The sequence below is a fragment of the Urtica dioica genome, chromosome 4 (assembly GCF_054948205.1).
Source record: "Urtica dioica subsp. dioica isolate 48M chromosome 4, U.dioica_male_clone48M_v1_H2, whole genome shotgun sequence".
In the NCBI taxonomy this organism is placed as follows: domain Eukaryota; kingdom Viridiplantae; phylum Streptophyta; class Magnoliopsida; order Rosales; family Urticaceae; genus Urtica; species Urtica dioica.
This window is the reverse complement of record NC_142759.1, coordinates 23097049-23121970: the sequence shown is the minus strand read 5'-3', so window position 1 is coordinate 23121970 and position 24922 is coordinate 23097049. Positions and strand designations below refer to the sequence as shown.

General features: G+C 36.7%; 1 protein-coding gene across 1 annotated transcript; it reads left to right on the top strand.

Moving 5' to 3' along the window:
- The first annotated feature begins 204 nt into the window (after positions 1-204).
- Positions 205-24922, top strand: LOC149401279 (putative LRR receptor-like serine/threonine-protein kinase At1g53440). The gene is made up of 24 exons (XM_089610647.1): positions 205-211; positions 455-641; positions 754-825; positions 11267-11335; positions 11424-11495; positions 11579-11650; positions 11797-11868; positions 11970-12041; positions 12112-12183; positions 12289-12360; positions 12488-12556; positions 12763-12837; positions 12945-13010; positions 13146-13208; positions 13320-13358; positions 13649-13692; positions 13783-14129; positions 14226-14424; positions 14495-14626; positions 14704-14822; positions 15075-15285; positions 15373-15610; positions 15682-15832; positions 24102-24922. Exons 1-24 carry the CDS (start codon positions 205-207, stop codon positions 24393-24395), a joined length of 2814 nt encoding a protein of 937 aa, XP_089466773.1. The 3' UTR covers positions 24396-24922.

The window sequence follows — 24922 nt, the reverse complement described above, 5'->3', positions numbered from 1 at the left end:
CGACGAACACGTACGAGAAACAACAAGGTTTTTCACGGAGAGAGACGGCGGACGAGGAAGTCGTGGCAGTGAGAGGTGTCACACGCGGCTAGCTCTACGACGTTTTGGAGTTGACGAAGACGAGCCCGGAGCTGGGTTTTGGACTTCGGACCTGGGTTTGACAAGTTAGTTAAAGAGGTGAAAGAACTGATTTGAGTGAGAGAGATGGGAGGCAAACCAAAAGCTTCTACTTCGTGAAATTATAAATTAGTCTTCAATGGATTTTTTTTTACACATTAATCCCTTTAATTTACACTGATTGAGTGAGAGACTTTGAAAGAAAAGAATCAATCTGACAAAATACGTAAAATTCAAGAGTCGCGACTCACGTATGGCATACGCCATGTGCAAATAAAGCTTTGGATATTTGTTTGATTTAACAAACTTTTGATTATTTTGTGGCATATATATGCAGTTCAAACTCTTCAAGTGATATCTGAGAAACTACAACTGGGCCGTTTTTGGAAGACCATCAACGAATCTTCATGCACAAATGGCGACTTCAATAACACAATCACCATCATCGATATAAATACACCTACGCATCATGTCAGCTGCACTTGTACTTATAATAATAACGCTACTTGCCACGTGGACCATATGTAAGTTTTCTTCGAAATAAATTTTAATGATAAACTAATTTGTTTGGATTGCATTAAGATATTTTGAAGAAAAATGCTAATTATTATATTAAAATGTATATGGGTACTGCAGCCTCTTGAAAAGCCTCAACTTAACGGGTCCTCTGCCGGAGGAATTCGGAAATCTTACGCATTTGGAGGAACTGTAAGTAACTTTTTTTATTAGAGAATAAACTTATCTCTCTCTAATGAATTTTATATATATTAAAATTCAAATACCCACAATTTTCATTTGTTTAGGTTTGCAGATATATGATGTTTATAATATTTTGATGATATTTTTTAATTTAGAAGTCTTAGAAACATATTTAATAGTTAATTTAAGAGTATTTTAGAGACTTTAGAAGTTGTTCGTTTGATTTCCCAACAAAATACTAAATTAAGATTCGGGGTAATTAGTCATATAGCCATATGTCCTTACGTCCTTAGCTAATAGACTAGAATATTCCTAAAAGTCGGTTAGAAAATTTTACATTCCTTAAAGGGAAGTTAGTTTCTTTGCAAATGTCTATCTACGGTTAAGATTTTTGTCCCGATCACGACTCACGACTGTGTAATAAAAAGCCAATATATACTATCTATATATAGGGGAATGTAGCAAACTAGCCTAATTAAAACCTTGTAATTTTAATTTGGTCAATGTTTACATTTTTTTTTAGATAAATAGCAATTACAATAACTTAATTGCACGCCTATTACGTTAATACCCTCATAATTGTTGCCGCCTAATTTTTTTGTTTATTTTCAGAACTTATTTTTAATAAAGAAATAAAATATTTGAAATAAAGACTTCCAAAAAAGAAACTAACCCCTATGTACATGTGATGTTCAGAAAGGATTTTTTCACAAAAAAATTCATTACCCATTCTTCTCTTTTTCGACACTACCCAGATGAAGACGACCATTTATTGGAAAACATGTAAACCCAGTAAGATATGAACATATATTAACGATTATTAACTATGTAGAACGCACAAAACCTGAAAATCCAAGAAATTATTAACAGATGTTAACGATTATTAACTTAGCGCAATTTATAAGAAAAGAAAAAAAAAATTTTAATCCAGAAAAAGAAAACGAGCATTAGAAGGGAAATAAAAGCTTTTATTAATATAAGAAAAAAAAAAGTTCGCATACCCCTACACAATTACGTTCATGTTTGTGGTCTTCTTCTTGTCTCTTTTTTTTTTTTTTGTGATCTTCTTTCTACAATGCGTAAGAAATGTACAACAAAGTCAGGCTCGGCCCACCTTCAAGGGAGGTAAAGCTTTGGCTTTAGGCCCCCAATTGAAGAAGGCCAAAAAAAAATTCGTTTGTATGTAATAATTAATAAAATAAATGCTCAATATGTTGAAATCCTTTTGAAATCCGTATGTAAAGCATACATCCCCACTACTACAAAAACAGTTTTCCGGTGCGGATGACTTTTGGGTGCGACTATTCGCACCTAAAAGTCGCACCAATAAGACTTTCAGGTGCAAATAGTCGGACCCAAAAATCAATTAAGCACTGGGAAATTTTCGCGAAATTTTTTGACGATGGGTGCGACTAGTCGCACCCAAAAGTGTGGTACCACTATTGGGTGCGACGTAGTCGCACCCAATACTTTATCTAAAGTGATAGGTGCGACTAAGTCGCACCTAAATGATCTAAAATTTTCGGCGGCCAAAACTTCCCCCATTTTTTAGAAAATGGCAATGGGTGCGACCAGTCGCACCTAATGGTCTTCCCGCGGACTTTTTCGAACATCTTTTCTGACTTATGGGTGCGACGATAGGTGCGAAAATCCGCACCTAAAAGTCATGACCATCGGGTGCGACTAGTCGCACCCACGACCTTTAGGTGTGAACTTTTGGGTGCGACAAAGTCGCACCTAAAGTCGCACCTAAAGGTATCAATGGGTGCGACTTTTGACCTTTAGGTGCGAAAAAAGTCGCACCCAATGCTGTTTTTTGTACTAGTGCCCTTCAACAAAAAAGAGTCAGGCCCACATATTAATACTAAGGCCTTTATTAAAAGCACATATGGTATGTATTGGCTTGAGAGAGGGAGAATTAAAAGAGTCAGCACTAAACCCTAATAACAAGCTCATTACTCATTACGAATAAAAAAATAAATAAATAAGAGAGAGAGAGAGAGAGAGAGAGAGAGAGAGAGAGAGAGAGAGAGAGAGAGAGAGAGAGAGAGTTCATCTTCCCAGACTTAAAAAAATTAACTACCACGCTAAATTGCTGACGATGGACCCTAGCAATAAAAAAAATTTACCCATTTGAAGAAGTAAAATTTTTATTAAATTCTACATTTTATCCATCTTAACTTTTTTTTTTCATTTGTATATGTGTATTGCTTTGATTTTTTTTTATAGATTTAAGTTCGTTTTAAAACGTAGTGTGCATTTTTTTCTTGGAATATAAGGATCAATTATCAATTTTTTTTTAATCTGGTTTAAATATGTTTGGAAAAAAAATATCAATTGGGATATGATAGAATTTGCAAAATAGATATATATTATTAAATATGAAAAAGCGCACTTTAAAAATTTATAGCAAAGAAACATGTAGAAGCAAAAATAAGAATTTGTTTTTACATAATTCAAAAAGTGACAAAGTGGTGGTATAAAAAAGGCTAAAGACATATGCTAATATTAGTGAAATATGTGATAATGTAATATTATAAGAGCATGTATGTCATATTAAAAACGATGAGATTAATAATCATTACTTGAGATATGAGGTTCAAAATGAGTTCATACAAATATCACATATGTTATTTACTTTGCGTGTATTTGACAAAGGCCTTATTTTTTACTCTCGCTTTAGGCCTCCAATTCCGTTTAGTCGGCCCTTAAAGGACTGTATGTTTTGCTGTTTTTCCTCAAGGCTCAGAGAGAGAGAGAGAAAGAGAGAATTCAATTACTTCCTGAAAATTAGTTAACGAAACAATTAATATTAATTAGCAAAAATAAAATATTAATTTGAATATTGGTTTAAACCGATTCCACAATCAAGAATAGAAAAAACGACATTAGTACCGCTTATAAATACGTCACATAAGTAATTTGGTTATTTTGCTAAATTTTCTAAAACGTTAGCTATAAAGTACCACGTTTTAAATGGCTTAATTAGTTATAAATTTATAGATATATATATATATATATATATATATATATATATATATAACAATATATGTATATAACAATTCATTTGTAAAACTGTTCATGATTTTTCTAAAAAAATAAATAGCTTAAATTTATAAAAAAAAAAAAAATCACAAATACAAGGTGTAGTTGAGAATGTACTAATACTTGACCACATGCCGTTAAAACTGTTTTTCATTTGTTAGCTCCACCGTTGATCAATTCGAAATAAAATAAATAAACCAGCATCAGAGTTTATTATTTATTTGTGCTGATTAGTGTTATGGTTTCTAATAAAAATAGTTCCAGAAATGCGCTCGTGCATGTGGAGAGAGAGAGAGAGAGAGAGAGAGAGAGAGAGAGTAAAATAAGTATGAAAAAGAGAAAGAAAAAATATAAAAAAGAAAAAGAAAAACTTGTTAGAGGAGATGGAAAGAGAAGGAAAAATAAAACTTAAAAGTCGCTACGTATTGCAGTCTCGCAAAGCCACATGCCGGCTTATGGGTGAAAGCTGGAGGAACTTGACTCTTTATTATATATACTAGTTGAATATACGCGCTTACGCGCGTTGTAAAGAGAGAGAAGACAAGAGAGAGAAAGAAAAAAGGGAGTGAGAAAGAGAGTGGAAGCGTGAAGAGAGGGAGAAATATGAAGGAAAAAAAAAACTAAAAACCGCAACGTGTCGCCGCCTGGCAAAGCCACATGGCGGACTCTCGATGAAAGTGGGAATAAATGTTCACTTTATTATCTATGTTATAGATTATGGATAAACATAAAATATATATATATATATATATATATATATATATATATATATATATATAGTTTGTAAGTATTTATCTATGTGCAAACAAGATGAGAGTTGTTTATTTACGGCTTTTGTCTACATAAAAATAAATACAACATAGGACAATGTTAAGTCACAGATTTAGAGACGAGAAATTAAATTATATATATATATATATGAATGTATTATAAATCATAAAATAAATAGTTATAGTTGATGTCAAGAAATAGATACAACAATTGTCTCGACGATCGCGAGTATATGCCGAACAAATTTGATCAATGTAGCAATCACAAAGGTTTGATTGTTCTTATATTAGATTAATCACAATGCGAGAAGTGTGAAAATACAAAGAAATACAAATATAAGGTGAAGTAAAGATGGATAAAAATTATAAGCAAAAATTTTCTACATGCGTATGAGTATCCAGGCCCTCTTGTTGTTGTTTGAGTTCTTTTTATAGGCAAGGGACCTGTTTGAACGTGGGTTGATCAATTCTCACGTCGTAGGCGGCTATTGGAAAATTGCTTACATCGTGGGTTGATGTAATTGTTTTGATCCCTCGCGTGTCTATTCAAAATTATTTTTGTGCTTATGTGACCATGACGCACGTTTTATTTGAATAGTCTTATAATATATCGATAACTTTTCTGATATTCTCGGTATTCGAAACTTAACTTATGATCATGGTTGTTTCTCATATGTTGACACCTCAAACATATATATATATATATATATATATATCTATATATATGTTCGGTGTATGATTTGATGGTAATTGTGCCTCGTGACACTTACCTCTAATTTGTTAGTATCTTTTAAGTGGTGAAAAACTTATTATGTTATCAATACCTTTGGAGAGTACACTCGGGTTAGGTACTTGATATCTCAATAAGAAACCTTCTCTTATTTTTGTCTCTGTTCGGCGGTTCTATCATATTTGTGACAGCCCGAGTGGAGCATTTTGTTCCATGCAACTTTTTCATAATTTGTATCGACATGTGTAGGTATGGATTGGGGTGTAGAATCGTTCAAATTGCTCATTAATATGCGACGATTCCGTTTCTATTCGTTGGATTCTGATGTGGGATGCGAATCGGTTCGTGAAGTTAATCCTGGCCGTTGATTGTCATAGGCTTCTCTAGAAAGTTTCAACGTTTCTCTTCAAATTTCTCTCTATAAATATGAGTGTTTTCACTCATTTTGAATATTTATTTTGTTTGTTTTGGCACTTTTTCTAATTTCCCCGGCGAATTTCTCCATCATCTTTTCCTTGGACTTCTCTTCGACTTCAACGCTCCCCTCGACCTTCCCCTCCGCCTCTGTAGCTCCTGATCGAGATGCCCATTCACCAGGTCGGGGCCAAGGTGTGCGAGGTCGGCCACGACATATAAAGGAAAGAAACCATAATGTTAAATTCGGAAAATGGGAAAAAGGAGTATATAGCTAATTAAAAGATTTTTTTATTAAATTTACCTGTGTCAGACAATTAGCAAGCCGGGCAACCTAAACTAGTTGAGAAAGTTCAGTCACGTTCCTTCACGTCCGTCACACCAACGTTGTAATTGAATACATGGTTCAAATGGGAAAGGACATCAAAGGAATCGATAGGCAGAGAAGCAATAGCCACCGAAACCGAAGCCGTAGACCGTTTGGCACCTTTGGATTGCTCGATCTCCTTGCGAGGGCTCTTCGGTGAGGTGAAACCTTGGAGCCTGTAGCCTCTCTTTTCCCCGATGCCTTGGTCGGGGGAATCTTGAACCCTTTTGGAAGAACCAAATCGGAGGGAAGAGTCGGAAGTTTACCCATGTCTACAAAAACAAAACATGTTTGAATTTCAACACATGTATGATAGACTTATATAATAAAATTGATGCACTGATTAAAGCTGGGTTTGCGGGATGATAGGCCTAGTAATACCGAGCAAAGTTATCTATAGTCCAGATGTTGGAGAAGATCCTCTCCGTGATAGAAAGCTCCTCGCCTAACTTGAATCAGGAACGAAGTTTCCCCCCGATAGACAAAAAGGAATGAGATTAAAATTCCACAAATCAATAATTACAAAATATAATAGAATAAACATTAAGATCACCCACCAAAAATGGAATAAGAACAAGGAGTTAAATAATGTCTCTTTGACAAATTGGAATGCAAATAAATAAAAATCGGTCCTTTCCAATATTTGTTGCTAGTCGGCAAGTCTAAAACAAGATTAAGATTACAATAATACCAGCCGTTACACTCAAGATTTAATTTAATCCTATAAAAATAGATAACCGCAAAACGGGGAGGATCTCAAACATAAGCTCGCCCCCATAATATGATCATACATATGAAGATCCGATAAACATTCGGACTAAGTTGAGTCGGGGCCAAGTCCACGCCCATCAACATCTTCTCTATGAAAGGACGGAGAAGAAGTCCACCGAGGACCCGAATAATAACTTGATTCACAACCATAAAGCTTGGAGGAGAACGATCAGCAAACTGATTTGAGGAAGGAGCAATTAATTCAAATATGTGATCGATCTCGACATTTTTTTGAAAACCTTTTAAGTAGCTGCTTGTGATAGAGGAAAAAACTTGTTTTGCAAAGAACTATGTAGGCTTCCGCTCCTCGGGACTCTTCCGATGAGACAATTTCTCCAAAATACCTTTCCACATTTTCCTCCTGATCAGATCGATATTTTTCTTCCACAAACTCCGAAGCAGATTCATATCAACCACACCGATTACGAGACTTGGTATCTGTCCCAATATCATCCGAATTCAAACTCGCCCCTTCTATTGACCCCGAGACACGGTGTTGAGACCTTGGTATAGTAGACATCTCTTGAAGGTCGACTTCAACATCAGCGGCCACCGACCCCGAAAAAGAATTGTTCTTAGTAGACATCTTTCTACAGGAAATCCGAAGAACAACGTTATTTCCTATCCTAAAACTAAAATTAGCTACCTCTTCATCAGAGACCGCCGAGGAACCAAAGGGAATAGATCTCAAAGGCGTCCCTAAGACGTATTGTTGCCATCCTAGTTCAGCAATCCGTACATAATGATGTTGGAAAAACAGATTGGTATCAGACATAAACAATCACTCTGATACCACTTGTTGGTGATTGTTCACCTCATCATAACCATGCGGAATAAATTAACTACACTATTTAGCTAATTAATTAAGATTGTTTAACAAGATCTAGATATATCAAGCAACCGAATGAAATAGACGAGTTATCAGAAAACTTACGGGTTTCTCTTTAAACTTCTGAATCGAGTTCTCCTTCTTCTTATCAACTTCCTCTCCAATCTTTGAGCTCCGATCTGATCTCCGGGATATCTCTGTATTCTTGGATCTCTTTGAATGACACTGTAGTCTTCCGAAACGTAATCTCTGGACGAACAAGAATACAGTGTGGGCACACTCTATTAATCTCACAAGATCTGATTATGGAGTTTCAGATCTACTCTTCTTTTTCTAAGAATGGAATCACAAAATTTTGAGGGAGTTTCAGATCTACTCTTCTTCTGTTGTGTGTGTGTATCGTGTTCTCCTTGACCCTTATTTATAGTGGTACAAAGAAGATATTCTAGGAAGCTCCTAGAGATATTCTATTCTCTTTTATACTTTCCTATTTTGCAGTTAAACATGAACCATTAGATCTTGACTACATATTCTACCTTTTCCCTCATCCATCAGATCATTCTACCTTTTCCCTCATCCATCAGATCAGAATCTAAGATTTATATTTCCTTATTTTTCTACTATATTTAAGGAATCTAAATATTTGAGAATTATGAGGACAATATCTTAATTCATTATTTAATGGATATAATATCTCTACCATTATTATTCTCATAGATATTAGAAAATTAATTATGAGAGAGAATAACATACAATATCTTATTTCCTTATTTAATGGAGAGATAATATATCAACCATCAATTAGTTACTTGATTTCTTTTCCACAAATCTAGCAACTAATTAAAGAGAGAATATTCAGTAATTAATACACGTAGTATGCGCCCAACTTCATGGTCATGGGCCAAAGAATTTTGAATTTTACAGTGTCCATAAGGCCCAACTTAAAATTCAATTAATTATTTACTTGATCTTACAATAAATAATTAATTCCACAATAAATAATTAATTCGGAAAATAGACAAATTTCCGAATAAGTGCTGTTAAACAATTTACAATTGTGAGATTGTAATTATAATAAATTAATTTTATCTTTATTATTACTAGAGAGTTCTTGTCCGCCTTAGTCAGAGCCGAATCGGGGACTATGGACCTGGTAACAGAAGCTCTTACAAATCCAATTAAAAGACGAAATAGTCATTTCTCTTTTCAATCGATTCGTTCAATCTTGTTAAGTACTCCACAAAGTAATCCAAGATTGTACTCTCCTTATTACTAGAATTGTATTTACTCATCGTGATGAGTGTCCACTAATCTAGTCAATTCGTGATAAAGATCCTCCAGGTTCAACCCGTATCAAGTAAGGTCAATTATTCCGTTATACCTTTCTCGATACATATATACCCTAAGCGTCGTTGCTTCCCCAGCGAAAAATCTTTCGTACATTAATTACTAGAAAGTGCTAGCAATCTATCGGTTCTGGAATCAACCCTTAAGTGAGTGTTTTAGCTCACCGCCCGAACTCAGATGCCGAGGATGTGATTCAGTTTAACGGGGAGGCTATGGATGATAGTTGTTATTGATTCGGATTAAGAAAATAACCCACTAATCATATGATGCTAATAAAGTAAACTTCTTATTTAATTCAGTAATCATTCATTATTTATCATCTTCAGTGGGCAATATTCCTAACATATGCCTAAACCAGACAAAATCCACTCTATCCTCAGTGATCGGGCAAAAAACAAAGAGAGCGTCTGGCTCATACCGGGTATGGATTGCCTTGCCTTAAAAGGTTACATGCATTTTTGTCCTAGGAAAATATTTGCTCAAGTTAGATATGATGCTCTTGAAAGGTCTACACTTAGACCGGGAAGATAACAATAACTGATTATTCGAAGTGTTAATTTCAAGAAATATGTACAATAATTGTCTCGGCTATCGCGAGTATATGTCAAACAGATTCGGTCAATATATAAATCGCAAAGGCCGGATTGTTGTTATATTAGACGAATCCCAATACAATAAGTGTGAAAATACAAGGAAACACAAATAAAGGTGAAATAAAGATGGAGAAAACTATCATCGAAAATAATCTACGTGCATGAGTGTCCAAGCTTTAAAAACAAAACCGTATGTATATATGTATATAACTATATAATTAAATAATGTACCAGTTATATTACGTACATTATATATATATATATATATATATATATATTCAGTGGCGGACCCACGTTGGTGGCTCAAGAGGCCTGGCCCCTCCCCCCAAAAATTCATGCTAAATTTTTTTTTTTTTTTTTTTTTCCCGGCCAAAATTCAGTTTTGGCCCCCCCCCCGCCTTTCGAGTCTGGGTCCGCCACTGTATATATTATATGACAATAATTTATACTAGTAGAAATATATGATACTATATATACGTTATTATATAGTATACAGTATACTTAGATATATATATATATATATATATATATAGGATATATATTATACGTAGATATATTATATATAGGATATATTGTATAGTATTCTCATGTCAAAATATATACGTAGTTATAAGCAGTTCTAATTATATAACTAATATATATATATATATATATAATATATTGTTAATTAATTATTCTATATCAAATTTTATATCATAATTAAAAATATAAATTTTATATTAGTATCATAGGTCTTTAGTTAATTGTCTATTGGTGGTGGTGTTGTTTATGGTACAAATTTTTAGTTTTTTATTCCGTCTTGCACTTATTATGTAAAAAGACAAAAAAAAAAAAACACCACAAATCTTTTTCGTCAAAATAAAAAAACAATTATTAATAAGTGCTATAAATTCTCATAGAAGATAATGACACATACCAATTAAAAACTATATTTTGTATTAGATAAAATTATCATTAAGAGCTTTTTTTTTTTTTTCATATTACAGCTAAATTTTTTCATATATAAATTATCACAGGAGCATTTTTTTTATTAGATATTACATTACCTTGTCAAACCAAACGCGATAATATAACATTCCCATGAATCTATTTAAAACATTACTTTCATAGCCAAACACTATGATCATACTGAGAATCTTATTACTTTAATGATATTCATGAGAATGTGATTAAATTGCATTACCCCCAATCAAACGCACCCATTTAGGTAACATTGACTCTGATTGGAGTTCCTCTAGCCTTTTAAATTAATAATTGTATTTTGTTAAGAAAGGAGTTTATTAACGCTATTTGTGTAAAAGTTACATGGTTTTCAAAATATATATATATATATATATATATATATATATATATATATATATATATATTGGTTGAATTTTGCGTAGTTCCACACACATGGAAAATGAAATCACCCATCTATCTCACCAAAACGCGGTCTTATTTTGGCGCCTTTTTGCCACTTTTCAAGCATCTAATCCTTCAAGTAGCTTTAGAGTCTCTCTCTCTCTCTCGCGCGCGCAAATATATATATATATATATATATATATATATATTATATTATTGTTGTCCTTGTGCGTTTAACAGTGATCTTAATCGCAACTGCTTCCATGGACGAATTCCTCCAAGCTTTTCTCGTCCTCCTTTGCGAATTTTGTAAGACTGATATCCATATAACACCCATTTGTATCAATTCATTCGAATTAATAGTTCGATAATAAAATCTAAATCTTTTGGTGCCTAGGTCTCTTAGGTCCAACCGTCTCAACGGTTCGATTCCTCCTGAGATCGCTGGCATTTCCTCGCTCACTAGGCTGTAAGTCACGCGAATAATCACAAAAAAATCACACTTTATTTTTTTTGTGCGGAAGAAAGTTTGTTTATATTTTAATTTTGCAGGGTATTGGGCGAAAATCAGATGGCTGGAAATCTTCCTGAAGCACTTGGGGGTTTAAGTAATTTAGAGAGACTGTAAGACCCGAATTCTTTATTTTTTTTTCCATTTTATAACGTCTTTGACTTGAAAAATACGTCTCAAAAGTTATCTATGTTACTTATGTTTTACTAGCTGCTGCTTAGAGGGTGATTGGCTGATAACAAATTTATACATTGGACAGTGTTCTCTCCGCAAACAATTTTACAGGGACAATACCAGAGACGTTTGGAAATTTAAAGAACTTAACCAAATTGTAAGTTATATACAAAGTGTTATACGTGCGAGGTATTTTTTAATTTTAATTTTTATTTTTTTGGAATTCAAAGATTCATCGTCCTCATTTCCTGATTACAGTTTGATAGACGGGAATGAAATTTCAGGAAGTATACCTGATTTTATTGGGAACTGGACCAAAATTAAGGAATTGTAGGTGCTTAGTACTTCAAAACATCTGTGTATGTGTTATTTTCGTTTGTGCTGAGATAGTTCATTGCAGGAATATGCAAGGGACATCCATGGAAGGCCCTATTCCTAAGACGTTTTCTCTTTTGAAGAATTTAGAAGAATTGTGAGGAGAAATTCTTTTGTATCTAGTAATGTCATGCTCATATTGATCCATGTGATAAAAGGTTTACGGAGTATGTAAACTGATCGGCTTGAGTTTCTATATTAGGAGGATATCTGATCTAAAGTCATCAGCTATAGCCTTCCCTGGTCTGAGTGACTTGAAATATTTGGCAATATTGTGAGTTTAGTATGACTTGAATTGCTGAAACAAAGCAAAATCCTATTTCATCAGTTTCTGTGGTTCACTGAAACTTATCGAGCCTTTGGTATCACTCATTTATTTATTTATTTATTTTTTATTGTAGAGTATTGAGGAACTGCTCAATCAATGACCAAATTCCAGACTACATGAGGAACATGACCCTGAGAACATTGTAACTCTATCAAATAATATTTATCTTTTCCAACGTAATTTTTTTTTTTTATCTATTTCCATTCTTATGAATAAAAGACTTGATTCTTACCCTTTGTATGATACATAAACCGTCCAGACTAGATATACAAGAACCATCAGTATGTATGATACATAAACCATCTAGACAATATATATCTGATACTATTTTTGTTGACCTTCTTGTAGAGACCTAAGTTTTAATAACTTGACTGGTGTAATTACGTGGACTGGTCGCGATCCTATAGCGAAACTGGAGATGCTGTGAGATAATCAAGCGGAAACTCCTATTAACTTCTTATTTATCTACTGATAATACGTTCTCTTTCCAAGTAATTGTTTGATGAGAAAACTACAACATGTGGATACAGGTTTTTGACCAGCAACTCTCTGACTGGAGAAGTACCGAGTTGGATGGGCTCTTCTGGAAAGTCACTGTTAGTCTAATTCTCTGCCTCACAACCATGGACTCAACTTCATATGATTGAGATCGAATTTTAGCTCATATACCTTCTATTGACTTTCATAACTAGAACATGTAGTGCTAAGCTCACTGAATACTCTACTTGCAGGGATTTATCTCACAATAACTTTAATGGGACACCTAGGGCCAAATGTGTTGATATGAAAACTCTGTAAGTATATTTAGACACAAAATTTCCCAAATTGTCCATATGACACGTTTGACACCTTTCTTTTTTACATTTTTCGCACCTTACCTTTTTATATGTCTGAATGTGTAACAGGAATCTAGTCTCAAGTTACCCATCTTCTCCTGATGCAGAGTAAGTGTCTCATCACTACTTGTTACTGTGTAGCCGTAATTATTTGGTTTCGGTTTGTTTAGTGGTAGATACACCAAGTAATTTTTATAGAAATTACCCCAATAGTTGGAATTATCTATCAATTCATATTAATCGCACTTCAATATACATTTTCATAAGCCGTTTCATCAATTCTTGCACGTATGTGGAATCCCTTGTATTGTGTGAGTGTTGTGTTATTAGAGACACACGTGTGTTACGTATACATTTTTATACATATCTCATGACCAAGAACCAAATCCTCCAAGCAGCTGGTGCTTTAAGAAGGACCTTCCTTGCTCACCAGAACAACAATGCAAGACAATATTCAAATTTAATCATGCTTTTACAACTTTATATTTATTTACTTCTATAGAGTCAATTATTTTCCCTATCGTACTTGCAGTTGATTCTTTGTTCATCAACTGTGGAGGTGAAAGAGTTGATGACTATCAAGAAGACAGAACTGCTGGTGGGCCATCGTACTTTTCTTCATCAGACAGATGGGCTTATAGTCTTACTGGGTCTTATAGGGAGTCCACAAGTTCAAAAGGACCATACATTCAGTCTTCCGACCAACCGTCTCTCAGAATCTTCCAAACAGCTCGCATTGCCCCAATATCACTCAAGTATTATGGGCGTTGCCTGAGACAAGGCAGCTATAAAGTGACGCTACACTTTGCTGAAATAATGTTCACTGACGATCAGACATATAGCAGCCTTGGCAGGCGCATTTTCGATATATCAATCCAAGTAAGCATCCAAATTAGACAAACAAAAATTAATAACTTTTAGAGATTCTAAATTTATGTTGTAATAAAGTAAGTCTGTGAGTCAATCTACGAACAGGGAAAGTTACGTGCAAAGAATTTCAATATTGCGGAGAAAGCTGGTGGTGTTAACAAAGGCTATAATGAAACATTTGACGACATTATTGTTGATGGTGGCACTCTAGAGATCCACTTATACTGGGCTGGGAAAGGAACAACACTTATTCCTATCTACGGCGTATATGGACCTCTTATATCAGCTATTAGCGTGACATCAAGTAATTCTGCCTTCTATCTTCGGCTTTGCCTTTCTCTGCTGTTTTACTTTAGGTGCTTTTTATTTTGCAGATGAGGACTTAAGAGGCTTATCTGTTGGAGCTATTGTCGGCATTGTAGTGTCATTATGTGTTTTGGTCATAATGGTTCTGTGTGTGCTTCGAATGATGGGATTTTTAGGCAGGAAAGACCTTGAAGATGAAGGTGCGAATTACTTACACTTTCACTCTTCCGCATATGTGAAAATTTGTGTTTATTGATCTGAACTCATACTCCTGTAGAACTACGTGGATTAGAGCTTCAGACTGGATACTTTTCATTAAGACAAATTAAATCTGCCACTGGTAACTTTGACTCTGCAAACAAGATTGGCGAAGGGGGGTTTGGACCAGTCTTCAAGGTATGCACTACGTTTACGAGTATTGTTAATATATACACGTAAACACTTTACAAAAAAAAAAAAGAAAAAAAAGGGTGTTAACATTTGATATTGATATAAGCTGTTAAAATACCCTCATGCAGCGACGGATCGAGAAACTTTTGTCTCGCTATATCGATCATTTGTACTTTCTTCGGCTAAGCCGTTTCTATCAATAAAAGATCAGAGTTTCTTTTAAGAAAAGATATTGATATAAGCTGTTTATTTTTTAAGGGTGTGCTTCCAAATGGCCTGGTAGTAGCTGTAAAGCAGCTTTCGGCCAAATCAAAGCAGGGAAACCGTGAATTCGTGAATGAGATAGGCATGATATCGGCGTTGCAACACCCTAATCTCGTGCGACTCCTTGGTTGCTGTATCGAAGGAAAGCAATTGCTACTCGTATATGAATACTTGGAGAACAATAGTCTTGCCCGTGCACTTTTCGGTACTTTTACGCATCTTTGATTTAATGTCCTAGTTTTTGGTTAGGATAAGATTTTTATGTTCGTCCACTTGCCGTCTGGTTTGATAGGTCCCGAGGAACACCAACTACACCTAGACTGGCCAACTAGACAAAATATATGTTTGGGGATAGCAAAAGGGTTAGCGTACCTCCACGAGGAGTCAACTTTGAAAATTGTTCACAGAGATATAAAAGCGACCAATGTTCTTCTTGATAAGGATCTAAACGCTAAGATTTCGGATTTTGGCTTGGCCAAGCTTGACGAGGAAGAGAATTCCCACATCAGTACACGGATAGCTGGAACAATGTACATTTCGTTCTCTATTTTCTCTTGAAAAATTGTAGTTCCGTAGATAATTACATCGGTTTCTCTCCCAGTGGTTACATGGCCCCTGAATACGCAACAAGAGGTTACTTGACTGACAAGGCAGATGTTTATAGCTTCGGAGTTGTAGCTTTAGAGATCGCCAGCGGGACGAGCAACACAAATTACCGCCCAAGAGGGGAGTTTGTCTATCTTCTTGACTGGGTAAGTTAGATCTCACACATTAGTTTCGAATGCTCTCATGAACAATATCTCAAGGATTCAAGTATAAAAGTTAAAACAAATATAATTAAGACACCCATGTAAATTTTGGCTCAAGATATATTATAGAAGAGCTACCTGACCGCAGTGCCACGAAATATGATATACACCTTATAAAGTTTTTGGATTTTCTCCTAGAGTAATGCTCTCATGAACAATATCTCAAGGATTCAAGTATAAAAGTTAACACAAATATAATTAAGACACCCATGTAAATTTTGGCTCAAGATATATTATAGAAGAGCTACCTGACCGCAGTGCCACGAAATATGATATACACCTTATAAAGTTTTTGGATTTTCTCCTAGAGTTGTCACTCTTCTCTTTGGCATTTTTAAACTTAGTTGAATGCTCTCTGATGAGATCCTTCACACGGAACAATAATTTAATTGAATGGAAATATTCAAGCCACGACATTTCATTCGAGAACAAGGTCTGAATAATGTCCCAGGCATTTTCCAAAAACACTACATGGGTAATTATGTCATGAAATCCCTTAATTACCGCTTATTACCAAAAAGATTAAATAAATAATAAAACACATCAAATGACGACTTTGCCCTTGACATTCTGAAGATAGACCTTTACAAGTATAACATTCCCCCCCCTTGAAATCCACCGTGTCCTCGAGGTGGGAATCTAGAAATTGTCGCTTGATGTGACGTCTATCGGTTCCCATTTGGCCTCATTATCCGGCATTTCTTCCAAGAAATCAACACCTTGTTGACGCACCGATATGTCGCCCCTAAAACCCCGATAGAATCATCTTGGGCACTGATGCTAGTATGTGATCGCCGATAACTCGACGCAGTTGTGACACATGAAACACGAGGTGGATCGTACGTGGTTGAAGACATAAGTGTTCAACTGTAGGCCACCTCCCCAACCTTCGCCTTGATTTTGAAATGATCGATTAGCGAGACAAAAGTTTCTCGATCCGTCGCTGCATGAGAGTATTTTGTCGGTACGGTTAAAGCTTCATACTCGCCCCGAAATGCATATCTAGACGATATCCATTGGCATGATTCTTCATAATTTGTTCAGGGCCAAGTGATGTTTAGCCCATTAAGTGCCCAATCCCCCCGCTCGAAATACTCTTCCCATGTGACACGTGTGCTGGACTATGTCTCTAAAGCACCAAGGGGGGCGGTACAAGATACAGAACGATGTAATCTGCATGGAGGTGTCAAAAGAAGTGTTATAATAGTATTTCGACCATGAGAGTAGTTGGGACCATTTCTTTGGTGTGTCAACGCTGGAGATTAGCCTCTGTCAGTGGATGATAGGCAATGTTGCGCTTCAAAAGTGTCTCGTGCATGTGCTCGAAAAGTTCACGGTTGAACTGATCGATGAAGACCTAATCATGATCGACTCTGGCACGTTGTGAAGCCAAACAATCGCACGCATAAATACACCTGCCAGAGACAACATGGTAGAAATGGCGGAGCGGAATGAAGTGAACATATTTGCTAAACGATTGACTAAACTTGGAATTGAAGAGTGATATCATTAAGCGGAAATGATTTTCTTAGTGATAATCGGTATAAATAGAGTACAAAGTTGGGGTTACACATAATAAAATTAGTATCCTTGAATTCTAGACACCAACAATAAATATTTATTAATGACTAGATATAGCTAATTCATTAAGTAAATAAAATAAACGAATTACAGAATGTAATCAGAGAGGTTTTTGAGAGAAAAGGTTGTATATTTCTCATTCACGTAATGGGTATTTATACAAGTTAGACAAGAAACATAAAGGAAAGAAATGAATTACAATAAATTCATAATATTCTATTCTAATAACTACCCAATATTATGTTCACATTCTATAATAACTACCCAATATTATGTTCACATTCTAACACTCCCCCTCAAGCTGGAGCATATATGTTAATCATGCCCAGCTTGTTACAAAAATATTCGATCCGAACCCCATTAAGTGCTTTCGTGAAAATGTCCCCTATTTGATCGCCTGTCTTTACATATGAGGTGGAAATCAAGCCTTGTTGAATCTTCTCGCGAACAAAGTGACAGTCGATCTCAATATGTTTTGTTCTCTCGTGGAAAACTGGGTTGGATGCGATATGGATGGCAGCTTGGTTGTCGCACCATAATGTTGCTGGCAAAGTGACGTTGAAGCTTAATTCAGTCAATAGCTGTTGTATCCACATTATCTCGCATGTTCCTTGGGCCATCGCTCTGTATTCCGACTCCGCACTTGATCTTGATACAACATGTTGCTTCTTGCTCTTCCATGAGACCAAGTTTCCTCCAAAAAATACGCAATATCCAGTAGTTGATCTTCTGTCTATCTTAGACCCTCCATAGTCTGCATCTGTGAAGCATTCAATCCGATTGTGACCATGATTTGAGTATAGGATTCCACGTTCTGGTGCTCCTTTCAAGTAACACAAGATCTGTTCCAATGTTGCCCAATGATTAACTGTCGGAGATGCCAAGAATTGACTTACTATGCTGACGGAGTATGCAATGTCTGGACGAGTAACGGCGGAGTATGCAATGTCTGGACGAGTAACGGTGAGGTAGTTCAACTTGCCGACCAATATTCTATATCTTTCAGGATCATCCATTGGTTCACCCTCCTTAGTAAGCTGCATGTTGGGAGTCATTGGGGCAGTGCATGTTCTGGCACCTAATTTTCCTGTTTCGGAAAGCAAATCAAGTACATACTTCCTTTGCGATAAGTATATACCTTTTTTACTTCTCGATACTTCAACACCCAAGAAGTATTTTAGCGTGCCCAAGTCTTTTGTTTGGAACTGAGTGTGGAGAAATGCTTTGAGAGACGAAATGCTGGTAGTATCACTCCCTGTAATTACTATGTCGTCCACATAAACAACTAGGAGAATGACACCATCTCTTGTGCTCCTGAAAAATACAGAGTGATCAAATTTGCTCTTTCGAAGCCCAAACTCTTCAAGGGCATGGCTAAACCTTCCGAACCAAGCACGAGGACTTTGTTTCAGCCCATACAATGCTTTTCGAAGACGACAGACATTTTTTTATTATTTTTTTTTTGCGGCAACGGCGGCGGCGGCGCGTGGAGGCGCGTGGGTCGGCGGAATGAACAGGTTTTGGCACAGAATTGATCGGAATTGAGTTTCTGAATGGTCTGGGTAAGTGGTGAGTGTAGGGGATCGATGGATTTAGATGATAATGATGAAAAGATTTCGGAGGCTTAGAAGATTTTCTGGAAAAAAAAAAATTGAAACCCTAATCTGGTGAATCTAGTGGTTTAGGGCAGATTAATCTCGAACCCAGGTAATGGGATGTTTGATTTCGAATTTTTGGGAATTTTCGGATGGCTCTGATACCATGTAATCAGAGAGGTTTTTGAGAGAAAAGGTTGTATATTTCTCATTCACGTAATGGGTATTTATACAAGTTAGACAAGAAACATAAAGGAAAGAAATGAATTACAATAAATACATAATATTCTATTCTAATAACTACCCAATATTATGTTCACATTCTATAATAACTACCCAATATTATGTTCACATTCTAACACAGAATAAACTAATTAAGTCTATTATTTGACACCATCTCAAGCTATTATTGGCGCATAGATAAATCATACCCAGCTCGAATAACAAATCTTCGAAGGCTTGATTGTAAAATCCATTTGTTAACACATCTGCGAGTTGCTTGGTAGTGGGGACATATGACAAACATATCATCTATTGACTTTTTCCTTGATGAAGTGTTTTATCCACGTACTTGGTCCTATCATGTTGGACTAGATTATGAGCAAATGTTAATAGTTGATTTGTTGTCGCATAATAGTTTCATACGGCTGCTGACTTCCATCTTCAGTTCTAGCAAAATACTTTGTAACCAAATCACTTCACAGAGCGACATCGTGAAACTCTGCCTCGGCGCTGCTTCGAGCCACCATTGATTGCTTCTTACTTCTCCATGTCACTAGGTTTCCCGTACAAATGTGCAGTAGGTTGAGGTTGAGCGTCTTTCATTTGTAAATCTTGCGCAATCAGCATCAGTGAAAACTTCAACTTCTTGGTTTTGATGGTTTCTCAAGCATATCCCATTTCTTGGTCTTCCTTTTAGGTAATGTAAAATATGGTAACATCCTTGAAATGAGGTTTTGCATGGCTATGCATAAACTTATTAACCATGCTACAAACTTGTTTAATATCTCTCAATTGTTCCACAGCCTTTACACTTAATTGTGAAGACCCACTTGCTACCAACTAGGTGATTACCTTTGGGAAGAGTGAATAGTTCCCAAGTTTCATTTTTCTCAACGACTCCTATTTCCTAAAAAACAGCCTTTTTCCAACATGAACTAACCGCACAGACTTTTCTCCGATCACACTACTTTTATCTAAAGCACTCTAAGTGCTCCTCCGAGCAGTCCTACAAAAATAGGGTCATCCTATTGCGTTCTTCTGTCGAAAGCTTGATCATCGATCAACACCATAAGCTCGTCGCCAATGAATGAGAGTTAATCGGTCTCACCAAAGCCATCTCCAATTTGCTACCTACTTATGGGTAGACGGTTTCTTATATGAACCGATCACTTCAACTTGAAGTTTCTACTAGAACATCGACTCACCACCTCTCAACGACAATATATTTTAGGTTAGAGTATTGAGCTAGAGCAAAGAGGACAGGGCAGTAGAACGAGCCTTGTTTTCTTTGGCTTGGGCAATTTTTGCGCTCAAGATCCAAACCGAGATCGCCATACGCGACTAGCGGGACAACATCATTCGCGACAAGGAAGGTAGTGACTAGGCAGTTCGTGACGATATGATTTTGTTTAGTGATCATGCCTACCTCTTGACAAACTGGGTTAGTCTCATGAGTAGTTTTAGGGTTCCATATTTTGGCTCACGAAGGATCCCAAAAGACTATGGAACACGTCCATCAAGATTTCTACTGGAAGTGGTGGAATAAGACTATTTGCGACTTCATCGGGCGGTACAAGTGGAAGACGATGAAGCTTGTGGGACGACTACAACCCTTGTCGATCCCAATGGTTATCAAGGCCAATATCTCGATGGACTTTGTCGAGGCACTTTCGAAGGCTGCCGGCAAGACAGTCATCTTTGTCGTCGTAGATCGATTATCGAAGTATACTAACTTTCTTCCTTTGTGTCGCCTGTATACGGCAGCCTTAATGGCGCTGGCGTTCTTTTCCCACGTCTTTTGCTTACATCGTCTTCTGAGACGAGTAACCGATCGTGACCTAGTTTTCCGCAGTGCTTTTTTGTTCAAATTATTCATTTTATCGTGAATTGCACTGGCCTATTGCACGACTATTCATCTATAGGCAGATGGCCAGATGAAAGTGTTGAATCAAAAACTCGAGATGTACCTACGCTACATTAGCCAAAGAAATGGCTCACTTTGCTATCCTGGGTCACGTACTACGATAATATGTCGTATCATATGGCTCTCCAAGCGACACTATTTCATTTGATGTATGGTCGAGAGTTGCCACGTCTTCTAGATTACACGGCAAGAGCATAAATAGTGTAGAGGTAATTGATCGCAGCTTGACCGAGCGGACTGAGTTTCTACAAAAGACCCAAGCTCGTTTAGCTCAAGCGCTTAAGTGGGTGAATGACCACTACAATAGCAGTTATCGTTTTCTCATACGAAGTCGCAAATTTTTTTTGTGAAAACGATAATTGTATCGGTATTTGACGGTTGCACAACATACTTGACTAAATTGTCTCCGAGGTTATACGATCGTGTGCTTAGCAGAGTTGGAGAGGTGTCATATCGCCTTTGACTGCCGGAAGAGAGTCGAGTTCACAACGTCCTCCACGTCTCGTTGTTGAAGCCGCACAAGGGCTTGCTCCCGAAGACAGTCACGAAGCTTCCTTCTATATGATGGTCATGCGTTAATGGCGCTGCACGCAGTATTACGAGTCTGCCTGTACTGTGGGCTTAGTGGGAGTTGCTCGTCCAGTGGCATGGAAATGTGCTAGAATCCGCAACGTGGGAGGAGTTAGAGAAGTTTGTCGAGGAGACTTTAAGTTTTATAACAAACTCGTTGCGCAAGTGAGTGGATTATGTTACGGATTCCTTCAATGAGGAACAATACCAACGAAAGTATCGTAATATATTACATTAGGATTTGGGCTTTGGACCTTGCGCCACGCTAGTGGCAAAAGGCCGATTTTAATATATTTCATTAGGATTTCTATTCAGTATAAAATTATTTGATTGTTTTCATTTACAAATTTATTTAATTAAATGCATTGTTTAGAATGTAGGACTTCTATTAGTTGGATTCCTAGAAGGATTTGGTTGTCACTGAGGTATACCTATAAATGGGCCTCTTTACATTAATAAACATTATCTTTCAACAAAATAAACTCAAGTCTTTCTCAAACGAGGAATGGCTAATTTTTTTCCGAAAGACTAGCACTCACAAATCAACACACACACATACACCCATGAATCACTCTCACACACAATAAACATACGACCAACTCGAGAACATGGCTCCCCTCACAAATCACAATCCTAGGTTATATCAACGCGCATCTCATAGAATTACCACAGAACGAATCTCAAGTTCGCAAATAAACCTAGTACTCCTAATTAGGAAAAAACTCACAATTAATGAAATAAAAATGAAATTCTTATGCTCAAAAACTAAAAGGGTCTTTTAATTATATAGTCATTTGACTTATTTGTATAATAATCAATTTTTTGTAATTTTTTTGAAAATAGCCACCTCAACTTATTTACGACACTCAAAAAAACAAAAAACTCAAAATAGACGGGAATGTTTTTGGGTATTTTTTCATTTTGAGTGCCGTAAATAAGTTGAGGTGGCTATTTACAAAAAAATTACAAAAGGTTGGCTATTTAGCAATTTTTAGACTTTCGGTGGCTTATTTGGCTAATTTTAAAAAAGGATTGCACATCACATCTCTTCACGCTCGGCCTAAGCTTTGGGGGCAATGGTTCGGTCTCTATCGTTTCTATTGCTTACCAATGAAAGCGTCTGTAACATTTTTCACGTCCTCCACAACAAACATTGCGCTGGTCCTCAAGCTCAAATATGGATACGCTCTACTAACATCTTGAAATGCTCCAAAGTCGCGGTGCGTTGGTGTGCCACTGGACGAGTAGCTCATGCTGCCGGTGTTTAAGCCGAGATCGGATAATCGTGTACGGTGCTATAAGTGTGCGGCCCTCATGGATTGATGGTAGATATGTGATTACCTCCGGTTGAGGTCCTTCGTGGGGCTTCAACAAGGAGACGTGGAAGCTGTGAATGTGACTCCCCTATGGTAGCAAAAGCCGATATGAAACCTTCGTGACACGCGCAAGAATTTCAAATGGCCCATAGGATCGTGGCAATAGCTTGCTTAAGGCATGACGAGCTACCGTAAATGGATGATATGGGTAGAGTTGTTGTTTGGCCCAAGCAAGCCTCAAACTCGATGCACTACGCGTTTACTGTCCCAACCAAACGGAGAAATGTGAGCTCACCTAGTGGGTTGATGCTCGATGAAGGCTCAGAACGGTGAGAACACGGGTCTGAAAATCCGCTCCACTTTGTTAGTGCAAACTCGGGGTGTGGGTAAAACCCCAAGTTCGCTGCTCTGGTGGCCTGCTGAGGTCGATTCGCCATGCCCCCTACACCCGCCGTCGCCTTCTTGTCAGACTATAGCTAGAGACCTTCGAATCGCCATGGCGCGGTCTACTCCTTTCCCGTGGTGCAGCTTTCGCTGGTGTGGTCGCTGTGCCGTTCAGTCCTACCTCGACGGTCCTTGCCTTGCTACTGCTCTCTGTCACCATTAAAACTAGTGCCTCCACTAGTTGTTCCAGGCCCGTCTGTCGTACGAAGCTCATCATTCAGTGTCATGGGTGTCGTGTGAATTTCTGCTTATGCCTCCATATATCTCTTCACTTTTGTTGTTGTTTGAGATTTGTAGCTAAGATAACTTTGGTCTTTCGTGAAACTTAATCTTTATATATGGGTGGTCTTATTTTTGTTTTGTTCGTAATTACTGTTTTCTTTGTATTTACTGTTTTATTGTCATTTGATTTTTAACACATAAATAATTGGGAACAATTTTTCAAAAAAATACTCATTTCACTTAACCTATTGGCACCCACGTAACTTTTAGCTCAAGTCATATTTCAGAGGTGCTAACTGTTTTATATGTTTCTGCAATGTATGTAATTGTATCTAAAGGCTTGTGTCAAGCAAGAACAAGAGGAGCTCTTAGAACTCGTTGACCCAAGGCTTGGGTCAAACTACTCAAAGAAAGAGGCCATGGCTATGCTAAACTTGGCTCTCTTGTGCACCAACCAGTCTCCCTCCCTCCGACCAACTATGTCGTCTGTGGTCGCGATGCTCGAAGGTAAAGCCCCAATCAATGCACCGACAATCAAACACAGCTCGACGGACAACATGGCGATGTTCAAAGAGTTTGAGAAGCTGGCGTTTGAAAGCCAAACAGACTGTGCATCGTACTCGAACGAGTAGTCATCTCTATGCACGCGCCATGAGACAGTGGTTTCTAACCAGAGTAAAGATGACTGTCATGAAATTTCTCACTCGGCAACAGCAATGCTCCTCAAATAAGTACATATAATTCTTTTCCTCTTCATTTCCATGGCTTATTTGCACTTGTGGGCATAAACTATATGAGTTTTGCAGATTGACTAGAATTCTTTGAAAAAGTGGCATCCCTTATGCGCAGTTATGTCAACTGTTATGAAGGGAAATTTTATATTTCTCCAACAAGAGAACACTATTCTGCATTCATAGTATCATATTATAAAACCATATGATGGTTAATAATGTTGCAGTTTTTAAATAATCAGTGCTTGTGGTAAAATTTCAAGTGGCATTTTTTTTTAGAGAAAAAGGGTCAATAAATGAGATTTTGTACTCGAATCAAAACATGTTTCCAATACTTGTGTACTAGTAGTCCATTGATCTTTGTATTATTCTGCCAACAAATGAATGTATACATAGACAATTTTACCCATGAAATAAGATCGCATATG

Bases quoted from the DNA above. Each gene is read 5' to 3' on its own strand.
- LOC149401279 (XM_089610647.1), top strand. The intron at 13,011-13,145 runs GTTAGTCTAATT...CTCTACTTGCAG, and splicing joins GGCTCTTCTGGAAAGTCACT to GGATTTATCTCACAATAACT. The intron at 14,823-15,074 runs GTATGCACTACG...TTATTTTTTAAG, and splicing joins GGTTTGGACCAGTCTTCAAG to GGTGTGCTTCCAAATGGCCT.